This window comes from Crocuta crocuta, unplaced genomic scaffold (assembly GCF_008692635.1).
Source record: "Crocuta crocuta isolate KB4526 unplaced genomic scaffold, BGI_CrCroc_1.0 scaffold541, whole genome shotgun sequence".
Lineage (NCBI taxonomy): Eukaryota > Metazoa > Chordata > Mammalia > Carnivora > Hyaenidae > Crocuta > Crocuta crocuta.
This window is the reverse complement of record NW_027531901.1, coordinates 976,490-1,001,571: the sequence shown is the minus strand read 5'-3', so window position 1 is coordinate 1,001,571 and position 25,082 is coordinate 976,490. Positions and strand designations below refer to the sequence as shown.

The window sequence follows — 25,082 nt, the reverse complement described above, 5'->3', positions numbered from 1 at the left end:
GGGTTTGCCTCCCTCTCCGTTTTTATTTTTCCCTTCCTTCCATGTTCATCTGTTTTGTTTCTTAAATTCCACATATGAGTGAAGTCGTATGATATTTATCTTTCTCTGACTTATTTCGCTTAGCATAATACCCTCCAGCTCCAACCACGTTGTTGCAAATAGCAAGACTTCATTCGTTTTCATTGCCGAGTAGTATTCCAGTGTGTGTGTGTGTGTGTGTGTGTGTGTGTGTATTCTTCATTCATCAGTCAAGGATGTTGGGCTTTATATAACTTGGTTATAATTGATGGCGCTGCTGTAAACATTGGGGCACATGTGCCCCTATGAATCAGCCGGTAGTGTAATTGCTGGCTCATAGGTTAAGCTCTATTTTGAATTTTTTGAGGAACCTCCATACTGTTATCCAGAGTGGCTGCACCAGTTTGCATTCCCACCAGCAGTGCAAAAGGGTTCCCCTTCCTCTGCATCATCACCAATCTAAGTATAACTTTTTGTATAATTCTGACCCCTAGAACCATAGCATGTTTCACATACAACCCCTCCTTAAATAAATAAGCAATCAAAATTAATCAGGACAAGGCAAAAATCCAAATGGCAAATGTAGCTGTATTATACATAACAACGTTGAAGGGGATGGAGAAGAACTAATCTATGTAACTTTATGTTGATGATGTGATTAAGCTGAAAAGAGAGGGGAAGGGGTCTCTGCATTGAAACCAGAGTGCCCAACGCAGGGCTCGAACACATAAACCCTGAGATCATGATCCAGACCTGAAGTCTGATGCTTAATAGACTGAGCCACTCAGGTGCCCCTAGATTATCTTTTCGACATCATGAAGCCCATCCATCTGCTAATTGTGTTAGCTTCCTATGGCTCAACTTTCCCTTCCTTAATTGTGTTCCCAGGAGTTTGCCTGCCTGCCTGCCTGCCTGCCTGCCTTTCTTTCTTTTTCCCTCAGTTTCACTTCCAGGGGAAGAGTCTTCCTTAGGCCATACTGGGGGTCCATGCTGCTAAATCAGTGGGCACCTCTAGGGGCACCTGGGTGGCTTAGTCGGTTAAGCGTCCGACTTTCGCTTAGGTCATGATCTCGCGGTTCGTGGGTTCAAGCCCTGCGTCGGGCTCTGTGCTGACTGCCAGCTCAGAGCCTGGAGCCTGTTTCAGAGTCTGTGTCTCCCTCTCTCTCTGACCCTCCCCTGCTCACGCTCTCTCTCTCTCTCTCTCTCAGAAATAAAAAATATTATAAAAAAAAAAAATCAGTGGGCACCTCTATATAGATGTTAGTAATGTTTTTGTCATCTGACCATGAATGTTTACTGTAACTGGCTACTTATGCTGTTTTAGTGTAATAAGCTTCCCTGAAGATTCTCGTATCCTGTACCATGTGTATTGTACGGCAAAATGTCTTAACCTCATTTTAAAAAATATTTATCTAAATAAAAGCTGGTTATAGACAGTGGCAAGGAAGTTTGTCCAGGTAACTGTTCAAGAATAAGGTTTTTTTTTTTAAATGCTTTATTTATTTCTGAGAGAGAGAGGGAGGGAGAGAGTATGAGCAGGGGAGGGGCAGAGAGAGAGGGAGACAGAATCTGAAGCAGGCTCCAGGCTCTGAGCTGTCAGCACAGAGCCCGATGCGGGGCTCGAACCCATGAACCGTGAGATCATGACCTGAACCGAAGTCGGAGGCTTAACCGACTGAGCCACCCAGGCGCCCCAAGAAGAAGTTTTTAATCCAGAGTTATTCTTTATTTAAAGAGTTAGAGTTAATATTTCAAGCACTATTTCCTTTTCCTTTTAGAATTGTGAGATAAAGAATATAAATTTTTAAAAAGTTTTAATGTTTATTTATTTTTGAGAGACGGAGACAGAGCACAAGTTGGGGAGGGGCAGAGAGAGAGGGAGACACAGAATCCGAAGCAGCTCCAGGCTCTGAGCTGTCAGCACAGAGCCCGACATGGGGTTTTGAACTCACAAGCCACAAGATCATGACCTGAGCCGAAGTTGGACGCTCAAATGACTAAGCCACCCAGGTGCCCCAAGAATATACGTTTTAAATGAAAAGTTTGGTCCAAATGAAATAGTTCAGAAAGATTGCATTTACTTTTCTCTTTTTTTAAGAGAGAGTGCAAGCCACGGAGGGGAAGGGAGAGAGAGTCTTATGCAGGCTCCACATCATGACCTGAGCTGAAATCAAGAGTCGATGTTCAACTGACTGAGCCGCCCAGGTGCCACTGCATTTTCTTTTAAAATTTAACTATATCACCCAAAAATATGTCTGTGGTACAAGGTGAAATGTTGACCAAATGGAATAATTCTTTAACTCACAAATGAGTCTGATGTATCACCTATGGATAAAATGAAAAACTAACCAAAGGACTGAAATTATGGGCTGGGGGAAGCAGAGCATGTAGGGGCCAATCTTAAACTTTGCTCTGCTCTTAGAACGACTGTGTACTTCCAGGAGCAGACAGTATAATAAGAAACAGGAATGGTTTACTTATTGTCACTGACATGTGACACCATGTGAAGAAATTACAAAAACTGGCTCTCTCAGATGATTTGTAAAAACAGTGTACATAAACAAACATAACTAACTAAGTAACTAACTGTAGTGTGAGCTCCTAGACTGGATCCCAAACCAGGAAAAGAACATTAGTAGGGCAACTTGCCAAACTCAACTCAGATCTACAGACTAGTTACTGATATTGTATCAGTGCTATTCTTCCTGGTTTAGATAATTGCACTGTGGTTATATAAGATGCGAACATTAGGTGAAGGTGGGTTTCAAATAAAAGGGAACCCTCTGTATAACTTCTGCAAATCTGTTAAAACTAAAATTATTTCAAGCAAGATTTTAAAAAACAGGTTAGTTGAGAAAGGAAACTTTATAATAGTAAGAAAATACAACTGGGAACAAATCTAACAAAATATGTGCAAGGCACCGATTAGGACGGCTCAGAAAACAGAAAACAAGTACTGGTAGGAGAGGAAATCAGAACCCTTGTGCGCTGCTGATGGGCATGTAAATGGTGCAGCCACTGGGAAAAACAGTATGGTAGCTCCTCAAAAAATTAAGAGTTACCATTTGATCCAGCAATTCCATTTCTGGGTAAACATCCAAAATAATTGAAAGCAGGGGCTCAAACGGATGTTTACGTACACCCATCTTCATAGCAGAGTATTGGCAATAGTCAAAATTCAGAAACAACCCAAGTGTCCATCGATGGATGAATAGGTAAGCAAAATAGATGATGGGATATTATTCTCCCTTAAAAAGAAATAAAATTCTGATACATGCTTCAACATGATCTTGGAGATCTTGTGTTACGTGAAATAAGCCAATAATAAAAGGACAAATATTGTATGATTCCACTTATATGAACGACCTGGAGTAGACAAATTCATAGAGACAGAAAGCAAAACAGTGGTTTGTCGGGGCGGGGAAGTGTTACTTAACGCGGACAGAGCTGCAGGCGAACGATGAAAGCGTTCTGGAAATGGATGGCGGTGAAGGTTGCACAACAGTGTGAATGTACTTTAGACCAATGAACTGGACCCTTAAACATGGTTAAAATGAAAGAACTCCTATAATTCAATAGCAAAAAAGCAAAGAATCCAATTTAAAAATGGGTGGAGAAACGGAATGGACATTTCTCCAAAGAAGACAAATGGTCAAGAGACACGTGGAAAAGTGCTCAACATCACTCCTCATCAGGGAAATACAAATCAAAACCACAATGAGACACCACCTTACACCGGTCAGAAGGGCTCGCATCCCAAAGACAGAAGGTAACCGCAGCTGGCAAGGTTGGCGAGAAGAGGAAAACTGGTGCAGCCACAGTGGAAGACAGTACAGCGTCTCCTCAAAAATAAATAAATAATGAATAAATAAGAAAGACCGTATGACCCAGTAACTCCACTCCTGTGTATATATTCAAAGGAAATAACATCACTATCTTTTTTAGTATATGTGCTGCCGAAGAGAGCACTGAAATCAGTACCTTGGCAGGAAATCTACACTCTCATGTTCGTGGAGACGTTATTCACAAGAGCCAAGACATGGAAACAACCTAAGAGTTTATCACTTAGGATAAATGGATAAAGAATGGATAAAGATGTGATCTGCATATATACGGAAATGTGGATATATACATACATATACGTGGAAAGAGAGAGAGATATGATTCAGCCAAGAGAAAGAAGGAAGTCCTATCATTTGCAACTACAGAGAGGGACCCCGAGAGCATTAGGCTAAGTGAAATAAGTCAGACAGAGGAAGACAAATGCTGTACGGTATCACTTATATGTGGAATCTTAAAAAAAAAAAAAGTCAAATTCAGAGAAACAGCAAGTAGAAAAATGGTTGCTAGTGGCTAGAGGACGGGAAAAATAGGGCGAGGTGGGGAAAAAGGGTACGAATTTTCAACTATAAGATGAATAAGCCCTGATTTAACATGATGGCTATAACTGATGTCACTGTACTGTATGATTGAAATTTGCCAACAGAGTAGAACTTACACGTTCTCACTGACAAACAAAAAGATAAATCAGTGAGGGGACAGACACATTAACTAACTAGGTAGGACTCGTTAGACAATGTGTGCGTAGATCAAAGCACCACAACGTACACTTTAAACATCTTACAATTTTATATGTCAACTATACCTCAATAAAGCTAAAACTTAAAAACGGATAAAAAGATTTTTATATTACATGTATTTTACCACAATAAAAAATGGTTTAGGGGGCGCCTGGGTGGCTTAGTCAGTTAAGCACCCGACTTTGGCTCAGGTCACGATCTTACGGCTGGCGAGTTTGAGCCCCGCCATCGGGTTCTTTGCTAACAGCTAGGAGCCTGGAGCTGCTTCAGATTCTGTGCCTCCATCTCTCTCTGCCCCTCCCCTGCTTGCACTCTCTCTCTCAAAAAAATAAAAATTAAAAAAATGGTTAAAAGTATGTGCAAGGCCAGCATGTAAAATAATTACAAAACTTCTAAACATATGTTGAGAAAGCAGAATAAGCAGATATCTAAGGTCACGAATAAAAGTTGTCAACTCTTCCCCATATCGATCTCTAGATTCAGTAGAACTCCAATCAAAATACAGAAGNCCTCTCTCTCTGACCCTCCCCTGCTCACGCCGTCTCTCTCTCTCTCTCCCCTAGAAATAAAACATTTTAAAAAAAAGTTAAAAAAAAAATACAGAAGGTATTTTTTGTGAAAATTTTCAAGATGGTTCTAAATTATGGAAGAATAAGGGCATGAATACCTAAGATAGTTCTGAAGAACAAGGAGGAATGATTCGTCCTGCCAGATACTGAATTTTTTTATAAAGTTACCTTCATTCAAGGCACGGTGGTAATACTTAAAGCCCTGAAATAGATCCATGCTAACAAAAGTTTGGAAGGATGAGAACGAGGAGCGTAAAGGGTCAGAAATGGAAGAAATTAACACTGGATTCTTGCCTCACACCAACAACAAAAGTCCCAGTCCTAATAGGGACTTAAATTTCAAGAACAAAACTTTTAGTAGAAAATATAAGGAATATATATGTAATTTTTTCGCATGAGGATTTCTTAGCCAAGACATACACGCTATGCTAAATGATAAACCTGACTACTTAAAAATGAAAATATGAAAATAGAAAACCAACCCACAACTGAGAGAATATACTGGCAAACACATATTGCTGGGGGAAAAAATTAGAATCAAGAATATATAAAGTACCTTACAAAAACAATGATAAAAAGTCAAGAGAAAAACGGGCAAAAGACATGAATAGGCATTTCAAGAACGGAAAATTCCTGTGGCCCACAAACATATGAAGAAATGTTCAATCTCTTTAATAATGAGGGAAATGCACATCAGGGCCATAATGAGGTGGTCACACTACTCTGCCTGAGAAGACTTGGGAAAACCTGGCAATGCCAAGTGCTGGAGAGGATCACCATTTCCGGCAGGATGATTCACTGTTCCGCTTTGGAGAACAATCTAGCACCGTCTGACACCGTTGAGCTTTGTGTCCTTGACGACCCAGCAATTCTACTTCTGGTGTACACTCTGGGGAACATTTTTATGTACAATCCAGGAGACAAAGACCAAAATGTTCATGACAACACACATCAAATATGAAAAAATGAAAGAGCAAAATGGCCCATCAACAGAAGAATGGGCATATTTCTACAACGGAATACGATACAGCAGTGAAAAGAACAGACGTCAGCTGCATCCATTACGACCTGACCGCTGCTGGCTTTAAAGACGGAAGGGGACCAGGAGCAGAGCAATGCGGACAGCTTGCAAAAGCTGGAGAAGGTGAGAAAATGAAGTCTCCCCCAGAGCCTCCAGGAAGGAACGGGGCCCTGCTCACAGCTGGTTTCAGCCTGGCTCGGCCCCTTTCGGCCCCTTTCGGCCTTCCGACCTCCAGAGGTAGAAGGTGACAGCTGCGCGAAGCCGCGAAGGGTGCGGTACCTTGCACAGCAGCTANTCACCGTCCCCTGCGGGGCCCCCCCAGCCTGCAGGGCTCGCGGCACTTGCTCCCTCAACTGATCCCAAAGGCCCCCGCCAGGCGCGCAGGCCTCCGGCGGTCGGCTCTGCACACGCGACAGAGGAAACGAGGCCCAGGAAAAGGAGGTAAAGCCGGGGGCCGCTGCTCGTCCGGGGCGGGAACCCCGCTTCCTGCACAGACTCCTCGCGGCTGAGCGGGGGTCCTGGCCGCGCCTNGGACGCCTGCGCTCCGGGGGCGCTGGTGCCGGCCTGGCTCCGCGGCTCTGCGGCCTCCTTAGGTCGAGGCCGTGGCTTTGTTCCTCGCACTTGCGTCCGGCTTTGCACGTCCCACGAGCGGTGTTTTCCCGGCCGGGCGGGTGCGGCCTGCGCCCCGCGCCGTCCCGGGAAGACGTTCGGGGACCCGAAGGGCGACGCGAGCTTGGGACTCCACGATCGGGCACGCGTCGGGAAGCTGAGTAGGACTCTCCCCGTTGTTCCAAAGCCGAGTCTGGAAGTAATAAATGATGTAATTGGGAGGTTGCGTCCAAGAGCAAGCAGCCAAGGAAGAATCCCTTGAGACGTTTTCAGGGCAAAAAAGGCGGTTTTATTAAAGCCTGAGGACAGAACTTGTGAGCTGAAAAAGCTGTATCCTAAGTGTGAGGAGTGACTGGATAGGCCTTTTTTTTTTTAGAATTATTTTAATGTTTTTTATTTTTAAAATGTTCATTTTTGAGAGAGATATACAGACAGAGGGGAGGGGCAGAGAGGGAGACACCGAATTCGAATCAGGCTCCAGGCTCTGAGCTGTCAGCACAGAGCCCAACGCGGGGCTCGAACCCACAAACCGTGAGATCATGACCTGAGCGGAAGTCGGACGCTTAACTGAGCCCCCCAGGCGCCCCATGTATGGGGCTTTGTATCCTATGGAGGGAGGAGGTGGCATTAGGGCTCCGGAAATTGAGTCTATAGGTCTATCGTCAGGTGTGTGCCCTTCTTGTAAATCACGAAGACAGTTACAAACTGAAGGCGTTTTATGTCCTTCGTGACTGTGATCTTTATCAGGCGACCACTGCCTCTTTCCTTCCTTTGCTCTCGGCAGTCAGGGGTGTCTGAGAAGCGTCCCGTGAGTCCCGCTCCCACCTTCGGGGAGGGAAATGTGGAGTGTCAGCTTGCCTTTTGTTACATCATCAATAAAGCGTCACATACTCAAAAGAGGTGCTGGACACTTGCATTCGGGTCCACAAAGATGGGGAAAGTAGCGCGGAGCACTCCCTCGGCCTCCATAAGGGAAGGGGCGCGGGAGAGAGGGACGGAGGCGCCTCTGCAGGCCTGGGGCCCGTGGGGAGAGGCTGACCCTCACTGTCTGCTGCGCGGGTAGCCGGGGGCAAGGTGGGGGAAGAGGCCTGGCAAGCTCTTTTCCACTGTGTGCTGGTGCGAGGGCGTCTGTGGCGCCCTGGGAAGGCGTCCTGGCTGGAGGTCACGTGAGGGGCCCGCCAGGAGGGGGGTCATGTAAGAGTGGCCGTGCGGGGAGCAGTGCTGGGGGCAGGTAGTGAAGAGGGGGCCCCGCAGGTCAGGTGTGAGCACACCCGTCAGATAAAGGAGGAGGCAGAGGTCCTGGGAGCGCCACCAAGGAGTCCAGCGATGAGTCCCCACGGGGGGCTGACAGGAGCCCGCCGGAGTCCCCTCACTAGCAGCCAGGACGCGCAGGGAGGGAACCCAGGCAGCAGCAGGCCCGAGGCCCCCTCCCTCCCTTGCCCTGCAGGAGCCAGAAGCAGCAGACATGAGAGGGAGGAGGGAGGCGAGGAGAGGAGCACCCAGCCTCCTCCCTTTCCCCACTGCTGGGCCCTGGGCCGCAAAGTCAGGGATGAGCTGAACTGAACGCGGGGCAGGGGATGGAGGATCTTTGAAGAGAATGCAAGACTGAAGGTTTGACGTCAAGCACAGAGTCCTCTGTCAGCAGGATCAAAGGCCCTGGGGCCTGGGCCAGCCCCTAGAAGGAGCCACAGCCTTCGCATCCTCAGCCTTTTCCCCACCAGCCTGGATACAGGCCACAGCTTCCAACTTTCTCTCCTCCTGCTGCCACATTCTTGGAAAGGCCCTCCCCATCTTCTGTGTTCTGGGCCTAAGTGTTTGGAGGGCAGGGGGACCCCAGACGGAGGGGACCAGAGCCTACCAGAAAACCAGTGAAGCCCAGGAAACACTCAAGGCCTGACCCCTGAACGGGTGGGGGGTGGGCTGGGATGAGGAAGGTGGTGCGGGGAGACAAGAAGAGGGGGCCCTCCCGGACGCTTCAGGACGGGGCGGCCAGGGGCCGGGACAGGGCCCGGGTCAGCGGTGTGCTGCGTCCATCTGTGGGACGGCAGGGAGGGGGCTCGCGGGCAGCCCCCAGCCACTTCCAGGGGGTGTTCGGGCCGCTCCCTGCCGGCTCCGGAGATGCGATCAGAAGTACGTGCTCCTCCCGAAGGTCACCCCCGGGCTGGAAGTTGTTCCTGAAGCCTCTCTCTCCTTTTCTGAAGGTGCTGAGTCCAGAGGCCTGGCGGGGGGCAGGAGGCCATCACTGCCCGGCCAGGGCTCAGTCCCGTGGCAGTGCCCTTCGCCACCCCTCTCCACAGAAGGCGGTCTGGCCCAAAGCCAGGCAGAGGTGGCTTGAGGGCCCCATGCTGGCCGCTAAGCAAGGACACACAGAGGGGGAGGCCTCGGCTTCGGAGAGAGCCGGCAGCTCACCGAGGGCGGGGCCCCTGCTCCAGGTCCTCGATGGTGTCCTTCAGGGGCAGGCCACGTGTCTCTGGCAGCAGGGCGCAGAGTAAGCCTCCCCCGATGGGGAGGCTGCCGTAGATGAGCATGGGGAGGGCCGCGTGGTACTCGACCAGCAGCATCACCAGGGGCGTGAGGATGCCCCCGATCCTCGAGAAGATGCCCACCAGCCCCATGCCCGTCTGCCTGTGGGAAGGCCGGGACCGGCTGAGCACGCCCAGCGCGGCTCCGGGCCCCGATCGCGAGAGCCCAGCCCCTCAGCTGGCCCCGCACGGCTGCGGGCCCCCGGGCCCACCCGGCCCCCTGCTCTCCGCTCCTGCCTGGGCACCGCTGGCCGCCCAGCCGTGTGCCACCCCCCTGTCACCTGCAGGCCTGTGTATGTGTGGCCTCCTGCTGGCATGCCACGTCTCGGGTCCCCGGCTGCCCCTCCCGCCTCCCCCGCTGCCCCTGTGTGAGTGACCCTCTTCCCGAGCCATTCCTTCCTAGGCTTGCTCCGCGGCCCAGTCTGGACAAGGCCAGGGCCTCACCTCTACAATCCGTCCTCCACGCCTGGGGTAACGTGGGGACTCGGGCTAGATTTCTAGCCGCCCAGGCCCCATCGGCGCCGCTGCCCCCGAGCCAGCCTCCTAGGTGAGCCACGGGACGGGTGAGGCAGGGGAGCGGGGGTGCCGGGCAGCCCTTACCGGATGACGGTGGGGAAGAGCTCGGCAGAGTACACGTAGGAGATGGTAAAGCTGGCGGCCGTGGAGAACTTGCCCACCACGGCCAGCACGGTGACCACCACGGGCAGATCTGGGGGAGGGTGCTGGTCAGAGAGCCCCCGCCCTACCCCGGCCCCCTCGTGCCGGGCGGTGGGGGTGGGGAGGGCCAGCCCACGTACCTGCTGGGACGAAGATGATGCTGATGCACGTGAGGCCGCCCAGAATCAGAGTCAGCATCTGGCTCCGCCTGCGGCCCAGCCACTGCATCATAAAGATGCTGGAGTAGCGGGCGGGGACCTCCACCGTCCCGAAGACCAGCTGCGTCAGGTAGATGTCCAGGCCAAAGTCACCGACCTGGAAGCTCAGGCCGAAGTACCCCAGACTGTCCACAAACCTACGGGGCGTCCGGGAGTCCCTGTCACTGCCCGGGGACAGACGCCCCCCACGGCCAGCCACCGTGTCCCAGCCACCGACACACGCCCGCCCGAGCCGGGACTCCCTCTGGCGCGGGCCTCAGAGGGGGGCAGGGGCCCTGGCGCCCTTACCAGACATAGAAGAGGATCAGGGTCACCTTCCGGAGCTGGGTGTGTCTGAACAGATCCAGGGGGCTCCCTGAGGGGCCTGTCTTCTCCGGGACCAGCTGGGAGGAAGACGCGCCATGAGGGGACAGGCAGAAAGTGTGTGCAGGCCGAGCGCAGGGGCAGGGCCGGGCGGGGCCGTGAGGGTACCTGGCTCAGGAGCTCGGGGGAGACCTTCCGCCCGTTGACCGAGGCCGCCTTCTGGAGCACTTGCTTGGCCTCCTCCACCCTCCCTCTGGTCAGGAGCCAGCACGCTGACTCGGGCAGAGCCCTGCAGGCCAGGCATGGCTGTGACCTCAGTGCCCCCCCCTCCCCTCCTGCCCCCAGGGGCCCTCGCAGCTGTTGGGGCACACAGAGCCCCCCAGCCTTGCGCTGTGGCACGTCCCCGGGTGCATGTAGGTGCGCTCCCGCCACGCGGCCACGCGGCCAGCGGCCCGCCCCTGGGAAGTGCCTCCTCACCACACGTAGAAGAAGAGCAGGAAGGCCGGTGCGGTGCCGGCTATCTGGAAATACCTCCAGTTTGGGACGGCGTAGGCGAGCCCGGCGAGCGCCATCTGCCCCACGGAGAAGGCGCACTGGGCCAGGACCATGGCCTGAGTCCGCCTGGAGGGCCCCACCCACTCTGCAACTGTACGCAGGGACGCTGAGCCCCGGCCGGCGGCGCCGCCCGCCGTTGCCCAGACGCTCCCCTGCCAGGCTGGGCCGCGGTCCCACCCATGGCCTGGGGGCCTCACAAGGCTCCCCCGGGGCCGCCTGGGAAGGGGGCCCGCAGACCCCGAGGCCTCCCCCCGTGGCTGAAGGCTGGGGGCCCCGGATGCTCACGTAGGGTGACGTTGCTGAAGGAGAACCCGGCGACAGCAATGGCCACGGCAAAGCGCAGGGCCATGTAGAGCTCAAAGCTGGGCACAAAGGCCGTGGTCAGGCCGATGAGCCCGAAGAGCAGCAGCTGCACCAGGAGGGTGGGCTTGCGGCCGATCCTGGGGAGCAGAGGCGGAGGAGGGGGCGCGGGACACCCGGGCCTGCCCTGGGCTCTCCGTCTCCCAGAGGACACGGGCCCCACCCTGTGAGCTCTGTTTGAGGGCCAGGGGCCAGGGCCGTCTGCTGGACACCAGGGAAGGGGCCGGGGGGAGCTCGGGAGCACGCGAGGTCAGGGGCCAGCGGGTCACGCTCTTACCAGTCACACAGGGGCCCGAAGACCAGAGCCCCAGCGAGGAGCCCAGCCATGAACACTGACTGCGAGGTCTCCTGCAGGTGCTTCCGACCACAAACCAGGTTGAACTGAGGCGGACACAGGCAGATGTGAGCTAGGGCGGTGAAGGCCAAGTGCTTTGTCGTCCCGCCCGCCCCCACCTGCCTCTCCGGGCGGAGGCCCGAGGCTGCCACACGGTGTGCGGAGGCACCCCAGGGCCGGATTGCAAACTCAGGGGGCACAGAACGGTGCTCACAATGTTAAAGGGAACTAAGTACAGCAGTTCTCCACAGCTGCCTGGCCTCGCAAGAACTGCGGCTACGGAGGGCGCTCCACCCCTTTCAGCCACACCCTGTGTCCGTGAACTTGTATTTTTGGCAATTATTTAGAGTAAAAAAAAAAAAAAGTAAGCACCATGTGGATGGAATGAGGGCGGCGGTGTTCACGGACTGAGAAGTCATGCAGCAACCAGTGGGCACATACATCCTATTAGCAGGGTTTGGGTTTATTTAAAAATGAAAACTAGGGGCGCCCGGGTGGCTCCGTCGGTTGAGCGTCCGACTTCGGCTCAGGTCATGATCTCGCGGTTCACAAGTTCGAGCCCCGCGTCCGGCTCTGTGCTGACAGCTTAGAGCCTGGAGCTGCTTTGGATTCCGTATCTCCCTCTCTCTCTGTGCCCCTCCCCGCTAGCACTCTGTCTCTCAATGGACCTAATTACTGACTGTGCAAACCTTAGGTTCCTGTTTTGGCCCAGAGGTGCCAGTTAGAATTGCTGACAGACTAAGGATGCAACGTTTGGAACCCCCAATATGCCACTAATTACTGCTTCCTGACAATCGGGGCCTCTTCCCCATGGCCAGGGCCCCCGTGTGGCTTACTTGGATCTCATCAAATGTCCCCATCTGGCTGCAAAATCTCCGTGAAACTCATCACTCCCTGGCAGTGAGGATCCCACGGAGCCCTCACACCCTGCTTTCGGAAGGAGATCAGGACAGAGGAACATGGACAGTCGTGCACGTGTGCGTGGGCACTCGCGTGCATGCGCACACACGGCTGGGGCGACCCGCCTGGACACTGACAGAGACTGAGAAAGTGAGTGGAAAAAATATGCATGTCTGAACAACTCTGTATTTATCTGATACATGTGCACATACCGTCAGCACGTGTGACTGGATACCCCCTCCCCCCCGCCAACGGGTCCATGGGCCCTTCTGGGAGTTCTGTGCCCCCCGCACACAGCTCAGTTCCGTTCCTGAATGTTGGTGCAGGGAGCGTGCCAGGCAAGCTGTCCTCTGCAGCTCAGGGAGGTAGCTTCACAGCCACTAATGCCTTTTGAGGGCTCACTCTGTGTGGGCACGTGCTGCACGTGTGTTCTCTAATTCTGACACCAATCCTGGAGTTTTATCCCACTCCCCTGAGGGAGGGGAGGTTAGGCGGGTCATCCGAGGTCCCACTAGCTGGATGGCAATGGGGCTCAGACATCCCTTTTTCTCCAGACAGGGACTGAGACGAGTGCAAGCTCAGAGGGCGGTGGCTGGAGGGATCAGTGCGAGAACTAATCCCTGGGGCCGGCCCACTAGCCCATCACCGTCGTCAAAATCACTTTCAGCAAGAAATGAACCCTTCCCGGAGACGCCATTGTGTTCACACTTCTGTTCTCAAGAACAACCGATACTTTTCAGCACGTGCCCGTGGTGAACTAACTGCGCCTGGGAGGCGGCGGGCAAGCCAAGGGCTCTGGACTTGCTCCACTGGGCTCCCGTCCGTTTGGCTCTGGTTTAGCAACCGCAGAGGAGCTCTGTGGTTAGATGCTACTTATGGCCTGCTGCCATCAGCCTTTGGGCTCTGAACCGAGAGACACCGCGTGCCTTTGAGCCTGTTAACCAATCTGTCGGTGTCTTGACTTCCCGTGGACAACATGGGGATAAGATACACCACCTAGTGTCCCCCAGGAGGGCGGGAGGAGGGAGTGCATGCCACGCGCTCAGCCCAGTGGCTGGCGCACAGGAAGTCCTCAGCGAATGTCGGCTCAGTGGAGGGTGCACTGGCCCCCGTGCTCATGTCACTCACAGCTGGGGACAGACATCTCAGACACGCGGGGCTGTCGGGCTCTGAGGCACGGATGCCCATCCAAGGGAGCCTTCCACGGCGTGCGCCCGTCCTCAGCGGCCACCACCCCCTACCTGCTTACAGTCTGTGGACCCTTATTTCCTCCGGTCCTCATGCTAACCTCCTAAAGGATTAGCGTTCCCACCGTGCAACCAGAGGCCAAAGCTTGGAGAGGTGCCGAGAGACTCGGAACCGAGACAGAAGGGCTCCACTCGGGGCGCTGGCCGCCGCCTCCCTGACCCCGATGCCCCGAGCGGAGGGTTCTGCCGGGTTCGCCCCGCGGGCACGCACACCACATCTCCCTCCCTGTTCCAAAAGCTTCTGCGGCTCCCTTTGGCCTCCGGGAAGGAGCCCCCGGCTCTCGGCCGGCCCCGTATCTAAGACCAAGGAAGGGTCAGCTCTTGCCGATTTCCCAGCCTTTGTTGGTCAGCATTCCTGACGTGCCAAGCGTTTCCATGCATCCTGATCTAGAAATGGCTATTATGTCTGCTTCCTCTTCCCTCCCATTCTTTCCCCTTCTCTGGCCCCAGGACAGATCCTCACTGTTGTCAGTCACTCAGAGTCGACCCCCTCCCTATTCCGAGGTTCGTGCGGACGAGGCTGGGAGTTACTTTTTCTGTCACCGGACGGGCACCCGGGGATGCGGGGAGGCAGACTGAGAAGGAGAAATGTACTCGGCTCCTCAAGGGCACATGGCCTACAAGACCGTGTGCTCGCTCCTTCCCAAATTAGGACCATCCGTATTTCAGTTTGAACGTGAAGCTGCCGGTTATCAGAAAGAAAGTTGGGGTGTCAGCTCAGAGAGGCCCCCGAAGCGTGTGGCGGGGCCCCTGCGCACAGGCGGGAAGCAGAGGGACAGGCGCTCGCGCAGCAGAGCAGCCCCTAGGACTCCGGGCCATGTGCTCCGTCCCCTCCTGCGGGGACCTGAGGGGAGCCCCGCCTCCCGAGCGGCTCGCCGCGCTGCCCTGGACCAGCCCTCTCCCTTCTCTGCGCCTCGGCCCCAGCTTCTGGGAAGCGGCAGAGGGGCCGGGCCGCTTCCAGAGCTGGTTCGGTCAGGTGGCTGCCATGGGAATCTGTTATCTGCCCGGGTCCTTCCTGAGAAAATGAGTTGGGCAGAGCGAGTGCTGCTTTGTGCGGTGTCGCCGGCGCCCTGGAGGCAGGCGGGGAGGGCTGGGGAGAGGCTGGAGGGCAGGAAGCCCACATCAGGCCAGCAGGAGGTCAGACAAGTGGGTGGGGACGCAGGGAGATGCGCAGGGACAGACTGAAGGACAAAGGCAAGTAGACAGACGGATGGGAGCCCTGGAGAGAGAGAAAGGCAGGCAGGCGGGAGGGGCCGGGAAGAAAGGCAGGCAACTGGGCAGACAGGCAGACAGACAGACCGACAGGTGGGCAAAAGTGGACAGATGGAGAGAGAATATGGACAGGAAGGTAGGCGGGCGAGTCGGGGACAAAGAGCAAAGCAGGCAGAACGGCCAAGAGAAACAAGAAGGCGCACCGACGGTCGGCCATGCACCCGTGGGTGCTTCGGGGCAGCGCAGGAGCAGCCACCCCAGACGCTGAGGGCAGAGGCTCGGGCCCAGGAAGCGGCTGGCCCCCAAGGGGCAGACGGCAGAGGCAGCCCTACCTCGTTCTTCAGGGACGGGGGCCTGGCTTCAGGGTACTCCCAGCCCGCCTCGCAGGGCTGCGTCTCGTTGAGGTGGCGGCCGAGGACGTCCCCGAGGCTGGCGTGGTCAGGGGGCGGCCGGAACGCCAGGCAGGGCTCGGGCTTGCCGGCGGCATCCAGGGGCACGCTCAGCGCCAGCTGCTCGGCCGCACTCAGGTTCAACGTGTGGTTCTTGACCCAGGCCACGGAGCAGTAGTGGGTCTCGTGCTGGGTCATGAAGACCTGGGCAAACATGTAGTAAGCACACAGGAAGCTGGGGGCGCTCAGCAGTACCACCAGCTGTACCTGGAAGCGGCCAAAGTCACCTATTTCCGCCAGGACCTGGGCAAAGCGAGCCATGCCTAAGGCAGACGGCTCTGCGGCCTGGCTTCGGAGCACTGCCTCCGCGGAGCCGAGGTGGCAGCTGTGTTACTGTTTAATCCAGACTCTGCCCCATCACACCTCAGCCCCCGGGCTGTGGCCGGGGCACGGCAGGATGTGACGAAGAAGCGGCGCAGCCTGGTCTGCAGAATCCAAGGAGGTTCACTGGTGGCGAGAGGGACGCGAGCCGCACGGGAGGACTTTCTCAGGCGCGGCCCAGGAGCGAGCTTCCGCCAAATGCTCGCCGGGCACGAGCAGCCTCTCCAGTGTCATCCCACACACGTGCACCAGCTCAGGTCCCTCCCGTGACGACAGACCCCCAATTCTGAGAGTAGTTTCAACATTTAGAGGGCCACAGAAGTCCCTTCTAGGGACCAGTTCAACGGAGGTAAATCAGAAGAGGAGCGAGGACCCAGCCTGCCTACTAGGTTGGTCCCCAGCCTAGTCTGGCGTCTTGGTCTGCTGATCTTATCTTTCTCTTATTTTTTTTTATTAAAAAATTTTTAATGTTTTTTATTTTATAGTTTATTTTTATTTTATAATTATAATTTATATATTTATTTTGTATTTATTTATATTTATATTTCTCTTTATATATAAAGAGAGACAGACAGAGAGACAGCGTGAGCAGGGGAGGGGCAGAGAGAGAGGGAGACACAGAATCGGAAGCAGCTCCAGGCCCTGAGCTGTCAGCACAGAGCCCGACACGGGGCTCGAGCCCACGGACCTGTGAGATCATGACCTGAGCCCTGCAGCCGCCCCTTATCTCTCTGTTAGAGGTGCCCGGCCTGTGGCAGGACAGCAAGAAGCCCAGGAGACCTACCAAGGGCACAGACTTACCAAAGACACTCCAGGCGCACAGAGCAGCTGCAGAAGAGCCAAGCGCTGCGTTTGCGCTCCGCTCTAATCTGGGAACCATGAACGCGTCCCAAGGTAGAAGCACAGGCAGGCCGCCCCAGGCCGGCTCCAGGCACGATGCGTGACCTCAGTGATAACAGAGGAGAACGTCTCCCTCACCACGGCCGCAGCTGTGGAAGCCCTTGCTGGAGTCAAGGTCGGAATGCGGCGCCCGCTGGCTGCAGGCCAGGAGCCTTACGGGACCGGAGACTAACAGGGTCTCTGCGAGGACGGATCTCCCAAAGATTAAAAAGCCTCCATCCTTTCTACCCTGGAAGAGGTCTGCTGGAGGTGGATCCAGGCCTTGGAAAGCATCTAGTTCAGTCATGGGAGGTGGGGATGATAGGGCTAAAGACAGCATTTGGCAAAAATGCATGTGTATGTGTGTACACACACACACACACACATTCACATAGTTGTGTATGCATAGAAAAGACTTCTTACGTCTTGAATTTCGAACCATTTTAAGAGAGGCTGAGGAGGGGCGCCTGGGTGGCTTAGTCGGTTAAGCGTCCGACTTTCGCTTAGGTCATGATCTCGCGGTTCGTGGGTTTGAGCCCCGCGTCGGGCTCTGTGCTGACTGCCAGCTCAGAGCCTGGAGCCTGTTTCAGTCTGTGTCTCCCTCTCTCTCTGACCCTCCCGTGCTCACACTGTCTCTCTCTCTCTCCTAGAAATAAATAAAACATTAAAAAAAAAAAATTATAAAAAAAAAATAAGAGAGGCTGAGGAGCATCGGTGAAGGGAATGCAAGGAAGCAAAGCTGCGCAGGGCACGGCACGCCTGTACCTGCCTGGCCACCTGGCTGGCACAGCCGCCGGCTCCAAGTCAGCCGGCCAGCATGCAGAGCAGGTCAAGAGAGGGCAGGCTGCGAAGGGCAGGGGCACAGGCCCAAGACCCCGCGTAAGGAGAGGCCCTCTCTCTCTGCCCCATCCCAGGCTCCCCGCCAGGCTCGCCACCGTCCCCAGCTCTATCGTTTCTTCGTCACCCAGCTTTCTTGCGTGTGCCTGCCCTCAGCACCCCCTCGACTGAACTGTCAAGAAAACCAGTGCCACTGGTTGCCACTGCCCAATATGGTGCCCTCTGGTGGGGGAGAAGTGAGATGGAGACCTGAGCCTGTCCTCAGCCCTCATCACCCTCTCACTCCAGTCAGGGAGTGGATGTTGGCTTCTTCGGCTCTGACTAGCCAAGGGGGCTGGAGCCAGGAGGCAGGAGTGTGGGCACTACTACTGATGCCCTGCCACCCTGAGTTTGTCCCTTGTTAAGAAAACAAAATTCGGGGCGCCTGGGTGGCTTAGTCGGTTAAGCCTCCGACTTTCGCTCAGGTCATGATCTCGCGGTTCGTGGGTTCGAGCCCCGCGTCGGGCTCTGTGCTGACTGCCAGCTCGGAGCCTGGAGCCTGTTTCAGAGTCTGTGTCTCCCTCTCTCTCTGACCCTCCCCTGCTCACGCTGTCTCTCTCTCTCTCCTAGAAATAAATAAAACATTTAAAAAAATTAAAAAAAAAAAGAAAACAAAATTCAACTGGGTGGATTGAAAGATCTATTTGGCTTTCCTCAATGATGCATGAATTGGGCAGCATCCCAATGTCTGGCAAGGAGAAAGGAACTCCAAGGAGCTGTATAATATGGAAGAACTTAAAGGCAGAAAACAGCAGAAAAAAGAAAACTTCCAGCAAAGAGTGGATTGTTTCTGGCAGTGACCTTCCTTTGAGGGAAGGAGGGAACCTCTTAGACAGACTACCTCACTGGTACTGATCAGGTCATCCCAGACTGACTGATTTAAGGTCACATTCCTGGGAGAGATTACATTTCAGTGAGGTCGGTGTTACATTTTGGTTTGCTGATGTGGGGCTTAGCACAAGGGACTCCATTTTAGGCCGATTGTTTCTTTTTTAACAAGTCCTCCTTTTGATCAGACTCTAAGCTTAAGTAAGAGATGGGACCACACTGCGAGGCATCGGTGCCACCCTCAGCCAGCACGCCGTAGTTCTCACAATATTTGCTGGTTCTATATGGTACTCACAGAGCGTGGTGCATTTTGCTGAATCTCTGTGGTATTCACAGATCGTGACTTTAGGCTCATAATTTTTTAGTTGGTTTTTCTCTTTGTTCCTTTATTGACAGTCCAGTCTTAGGGAGATCATTTGCTTGGTGGTTAGTGGCTACAAACATGCATTTAAAGCGTTTGAGAGAACACAGCGTGCCAAGGAGACGACTATGATTACTGTACGCAGGATAATCCCCAATGTCTGGAGTGCGCTCCAGAGCCGTGGTGCCTGAGACCCAAACCAACCAAAATCAAAGAAGTCAAAAAAGGATCCGATAAAAGGAGTGATCTGTTTAAGCCAAGTGGTTTGCTCAGTGATCTCATGTCACTGAGCTTTAACTTCCCCAGAAATGCTAATCCAGGCAGAGTAGGTGGTATTGGCTGGAGCACAGATGCATTCTTGCTCGGCCTAAAGACAATCAAGGGCTATCTGAATAGCAAGAACAACTTCGGCCAGTGAGTCTAAGGATCTTTGTTGGTAGCTAGATTCCACAGTACTTTCCAGAGTTAAGGAGAGTTTCCTGACCTTAGTCTCATTTGCAGCCAGTCCTACCTAGGGAAACAAGGACCTCCAAAGGAAGCAAATCCTGAATGATGAAAGCCTCCTGGTAGGCCCTTTCTAACTTAACAGTGTAAATTCAGGGGAGTCAACCAGTGGGGTGTCTGTGAGCCGCTAGGGGCACAGCCCAGCCGTGTGCCAGCTATCTGGGCATCCAAAGGCCCAAGGAGGTGATAACCACCACAGACGAAGATAAATCGTGTTGGAACACAAACTACTCCTGTCAAGATCACACTATTTCTAGCATCACGAACAAGTCAGAGCTCTTGATGACAAATCCAGCAGTCTGCAAGGTCACCCCCCTGAGCGTTGGCCTGGGAGATACAGAGGATGGTGTTATCTTCCCAGGCTAATGCCAGAGTAAAGGAAAGAAAGAAAGGAAGAAAAGGTTTAATGTTTAGTTAGACTAGGAAGTCTTGACCTGGTGTCCTAGGTGGAGGCCATCTACACTGATGTCAGCTGCTTCTCTTCCTCATTAGCGTGATTTGGAGCCCTCGAACTGGCAGGCACTTCCTAGAGTCTAAAGAAACCCTTTTGAAGTGGGAGATGTGGCTCCAAGATTTAAGGCCCTGAAGTTTGGCTGTCATCTGGGTAGTGAGGAGGACTTGTTTTGTCCCTTCCAGGGAGATTAAAGGATTCAAGGGCAGACTCTGTTCTTAGTGATTCCACATCAGAAGGGTGGGAGAAAATTAGAAATGTTAGTTTGGAGACGTGTAGTCAGATACTTGAAACTAGAAGAATTCAGCATCTAGTCCACTCCACAGGTGTATAACCACCCCTCAAAGACAATGGACAGGACTAGAATCTACTATCTACAAAGGTACATACACAATTTTTCTCTGTACAATTACCTCCATTTTTTTTTTTTTTTACTAAATATAATCACAGTAAAACTAGTATGCTTTAAACGTGGTCTGATTATTTATATAAGTTCAGTGAGAATAATGATTGGCCAAATAAGTTTTTTTAAGGCTGCTTTGCTTGAACTTTTCAGAAAGAATCTCATACTGAACTCTTAAAAGCTTCTGAGGCCAGAAAGCTAAGCCAAGTGCTCACCATTAGATTTTACCTGCAATATCTATAGTTTGGGTGAATGCCTTCTTTCTTACGGTCCCCCAAATATCCTTGAGACTCTGGGCCTGCCAGGAGATGGCTTTCCTCACTCATGTGGTAAGACTGCCAGCAATCCTGTGAGCAGAGTGGCGGGCTGATTTCTCAGGGACTGCATTAGCTTCACAAAGTCAATCTTAGTTCCTCAAAGCTGTCTCGTCATATCAGTGTCTATACATACAGCTCTCTCAAATATGACATGCTAGCCAAAGCCTCGGTAGTACAGTCAGTGTTTCAGATTGTGTCCTGTTACACGGAGGTCAGATCCTTATGGAATAGTTATTTGTTTGTTTGTTTGTTTGTTTTATGAGAGAGAGAGAGAGAGAGAGAGGAAGGATCCCAAACAGGCCCATGCTCAGCACGGAGGCCAATGCAGAGCTTGATCCCATGACCCTGGGATCATGATGTGAGCCAAAATCAAGAGCTGGATGTTCAAGTGACTGAGCCACCCGGGTACCCCAGAATCTTACTGAACTTATGCAAATAAATAATTATATTGCGATGCAAAGAATACTCGAAAATTTCTGAATTCTGGACAATTAGGTAGGAAGAAAAGGTGTTTCATCTTTGTTTACAAAGGTGTGCTTTACCAAGTAAGTCTCAGAGAGCTCAAGGGGAAAGATTTCCTTAAATCTGGAAAAAACAAAACATTAAGTAACCAGCAATGTTTCAAACAAAAAGTCATAAAAATTAAAACCCTCCTCTGTTCACCTGGAAACGAGGCGGGGCGCGGGGCATAGAACTCAGCCCACCTTGGCTACGTCCTCAGCACAGGGAGATGGGACCCAAAGGACTGATTTGCAAAGCTTGGTTGAGAAGGGACTGGGGCGATGCCATTCTTCTCCCCACAACCACCGAGGCGGGGCCTCAGGGAGGCCCGCGGACACAGTGGGGGCAGGACCTGCCTGCACCAACCACGCCCTCCCCGCCAGGGAGCTGTGTTGCTGCTGCTGCTGTTTTTACCTGAGCCTGGGTTTGCCGTTTACTGGCTTTGTCTGTGCGTTTGTGTACCTGTGTTCCCTGTGTGGTTGTCTGCTTTCTTTTTCCAGGGCTGCCTCAAGAAACAAGCCAAAGTACACACGGCGGAGAGTCCCCAAAACCATCCTCTGTTCATTCAGACCCATGTCATTAATACTGTTTTGCTTAAATCTAGTTTTTCCATTCATTCTGGAAATTCTTATCCAGTTCAGTTTTATGATCTTAAAGTTATCAGAAATCTGCACTTTTCAAAGTCCTTTTGCTGAATTACCTTGAAGACCAAGCACGTGTGCAGAAACACTTTGAGTGAAACAATAACTCTCTGTAAATGGTAAAAACTTACCATGCCTCTGCTAGGAATTTACCCAAGGGACACAGGAGTGCTGATGCACAGGGGCACATGGACCCCAGTGTTCATAGCAGCACTCTCCACAATAGCCCAACATGGAAAGAGCCTAAGGGTCCCTCAATGGACGAATGGATCAAGAAGAAGTGGTTTATCTATACCATGGAATACGACATGGCAATGAGAAAGAATGAAATCTGGCCNCAAAACAAAACAAAACAAAACTTACCATGCCTGTACTTAAAGATCTGATGAGAGCTCATTATCATGGATTGGCAAGGAAATTTGGTTATCGTGGTGACATACAGCATTTTAAGAAAGTAAATGAAATTATGACTGATATCATTATACCAGGACAGATCAGATTTCCAGAAGCTGCACACAGTTTCTGGAACACTTATATTCCTACACAAATCAACATAAAGAGGGTTTAGGATTGCTTTTTATTTGAAAATGCTTCCCATGTAATTTAACATTAAATAAGCCTAATTAGTTTAACAACTCCCATTTTCTGAGTAGAGATCAAACAAGTATTTCTCTCTCTTTCTCTTCTCTTTACTTTTCTTTCTTTTAAGTAAGCTCTACACCCACCAGTGTGGGGCTCGAACTCATGACCCTGAGATCGAGAGCTGCACGTTGCACTGACTGAGCCAGCCAGACGCTCCAAGAACAAATCTTTTGAGATGTTCCAGGAACCCTCTGAAATATCCCACAGTAAGTCTGAGGTTAAAAACAGACTTCATTTAGCAATCAATTTTGGGGATGGGGAAGTTTGTCAAAAATATCAAAAGGTTTTAAGACACTCGGTCATATAGGATCATAGTTCAGGGTAAAAGAATATTTGGTTATCTATTTAACCATAGTGCTAATTTAAAAGTTCACAGGCAAAAACAGAAAGCTAAGTAAGTGTAAAAGAAACAAAACACTCCTAGATTCTTTTTTTCAGGATGCAGCCACTTAGATGCTGAATCTGTCATTTTAGTTTTACATCAGATGGAAAGTATTTACATTTTTTTTCTGATTTTAAAAACAATATAGACACAATGTTGAAAATATGAGCAATATAGATGCTGTACGTTGACCTGAAGCACCGTTAAATACTGACATGGTATTTCTGCTTCTGTAAATCTGCTTAGCAAGCTTGTGCTTCCCCGTGGCTGACCACACCCGCACCCACACCCGCACCCTTTGTGCAAGGCTAGAGAACACCACCATTCTACCCTGGTGCTCTGTCACCTAGTCACTGCCCCGCAGCTTCTCCAGTGTCAATCTATAACTGGTTATTTCACAACCTCTAAGGACCTAGAGCTTTGAAATGATAGGTTCCTGCCGAAACTAATGTCTGTGTGTCACAATATAATTGGCTACCACGAAATACTGTAGACTGTAATTGGTTAACTAAGGAATGACGTATTCTGCCTTGCTGAAATCCATATAAGCTCACTGCTACCTTTGTTCGGGGCCATTCTCTGCATTTCTCCGTGAGATCAGGAGATCAGGTTTGGCTCGGCTGTAAATAAAATCTTGCCTCGCTTCTATTCGGCGTTCGTTGGTCTTTCCGACAATCTCCCTGCTTCAATAGAAATGTTTTAAAAATCAAATCAACTATAAAACTCCTTTCTAGAGATGACCTTATTAATATTTAAAATATTTGTACATCCTCTGTATGTATCATTTTTTTTAAAAATTTTTATTTAAATCCAAGTTGGTTAACATATGTGTGGTAGGAACCCCTCCCTAAGGAGAGAGAAAAAAATGAAGAAGAGAGGAGAGAAGACTTCAGGGTCACCTAGATATGCACCCAGGTGCCTACACCCCCGTGTTCTTGTAAACTGAGACAACTTAATCAGACTGCATGTTTATGTGTGTTACCATATATGGGAGACAAAGAAATAGAAAATGTATAAAAAAAACTGTGCCATGTGATGTGGGCCACTCAGTTCTTTGGGTACGAACTCGACTGAGCGGTGCCGGCACGAATCAAGTTGCTTCCTGGAAAGAAAAGCCTCGGTGTCAGGACTCTCTGAGTGAGAATCCTGCAACATATGGTATAATAATAGTTTCAGGAGAATTTAGTGATTCATCTCTTACATAGAACACCCAGTGCTCATCCCAACAAACGCCCTCCTTAATGCCCCTCGCCCGTCTAGCCCATCTCCCCACCCAACACCCCTCCAGCAACCCTGTTTGTTCTCTGTGTTTAAGAGTCTCTTATGGTTTGTCTCCCTCTCTGTTTTTATCTTATTTTTCCTTTCCTTCCCCTGTGTTCATGCGTTTAAAACCTTAGGTCTTTTAATAGAGAAGCCTCATTATTCTTAAGTAATCAAAGATCTCATATGGAACACAAGAATTATATTGCTAAGACAAAATGTTTTCTAGCAAGATTACTTATAAGGTTAAAATTTTTTTTTTATAATCTCTTATCAAGAGTGTAAGAAAACTGTGTTTTTCTGTTTGCTTTTTGTTTTTATTTTAAAATTTTTAATGTTCATTTTTGAGAGAGACAGAGACAGAGTGTGAGTGGTGGAGAGGAAGACACAGAATCTGAAGCAGGCTCCAGGCTCTGAGCCCCGATGCAGGACTCGGACCTGAACTGTGAGATCATGACCTGAGCCAAAGTCAGATGCTTAACCAAGTGAGGCCCCCAGGCGCTCCTGTTTTTTGTTTTTTTCTTTAGCAAGAGAGAGCAGAGCAGTAGAGAGAGAGAATCCCAAGCAGCAGGCAGGCTCCATGCCCAGCATGGAGCCCAGTGCAGGGCTCTTTCTCTCAACCCTGTGACCATGACCAGAGCGGAAATCAAGAGTTGGATGCCCAACCCACTGAGCCACCTTTTAACAGCCAATTCTAATTTTATACCAGTGTACTTTTGATATTAAAATTCATTAATCTGTTTTATATGGAATTTGAGAAACTTAACAGATGAACACAGGGGAAGGGAAGGAAAGATAAGATCAAAACAGAGGGAGGCAAATCGTAAGAGACTCTCAACACAGAGAACAAGCTGAGGGTTGTCTGGGGGTTGAGGGAGAGGGGGATGGGCTAAATGGGGGATGGGCATCAAGGAGGGTGCTTGTTGGGATGCGCACGGGTGTCATACGTAAGAGATGAAGCACTGGGTTCTACTCCTGAAGCCACAACTACCTTGTATGTTAACCAACTTGAGAAAAAAAGAAAAATTCATTCACTCCTTTTAAAAACTTAATTAGATCCATTCCGATCTTAGCCAGCTTGACCCACACATTAAATTCTTTTCCAAGATTCCTTTCCCACACATCTTCTACAATCTTTTTATTCTTTTCAAGAAATTTTTGC

The 25,082-nt window shown here is 51.3% G+C and overlaps 1 protein-coding gene and 1 long non-coding RNA gene across 2 annotated transcripts; one reads left to right on the top strand and one right to left on the bottom strand.

Moving 5' to 3' along the window:
• The first annotated feature begins 6,504 nt into the window (after positions 1–6,504).
• On the top strand, positions 6,505–12,075 carry LOC144239821 (uncharacterized). Its single transcript, XR_013337498.1, has 3 exons — positions 6,505–6,629; positions 9,723–9,866; positions 11,767–12,075. It is a non-coding gene; the product is annotated as an uncharacterized LOC144239821 (long non-coding RNA).
• SLC22A13 (solute carrier family 22 member 13) lies at positions 8,810–15,815 on the bottom strand. Its single transcript, XM_077773987.1, has 10 exons — positions 15,438–15,815; positions 11,690–11,793; positions 11,338–11,492; positions 10,975–11,143; positions 10,666–10,786; positions 10,483–10,577; positions 10,117–10,331; positions 9,920–10,028; positions 9,207–9,422; positions 8,810–9,015 (listed from the first exon to the last, which is right to left on the bottom strand). Exons 1-10 carry the CDS (start codon positions 15,813–15,815, stop codon positions 8,922–8,924), a joined length of 1,656 nt encoding a protein of 551 aa, XP_077630113.1. The 3' UTR covers positions 8,810–8,921.
• Between the last annotated feature and the right edge of the window lie 9,267 nt (positions 15,816–25,082).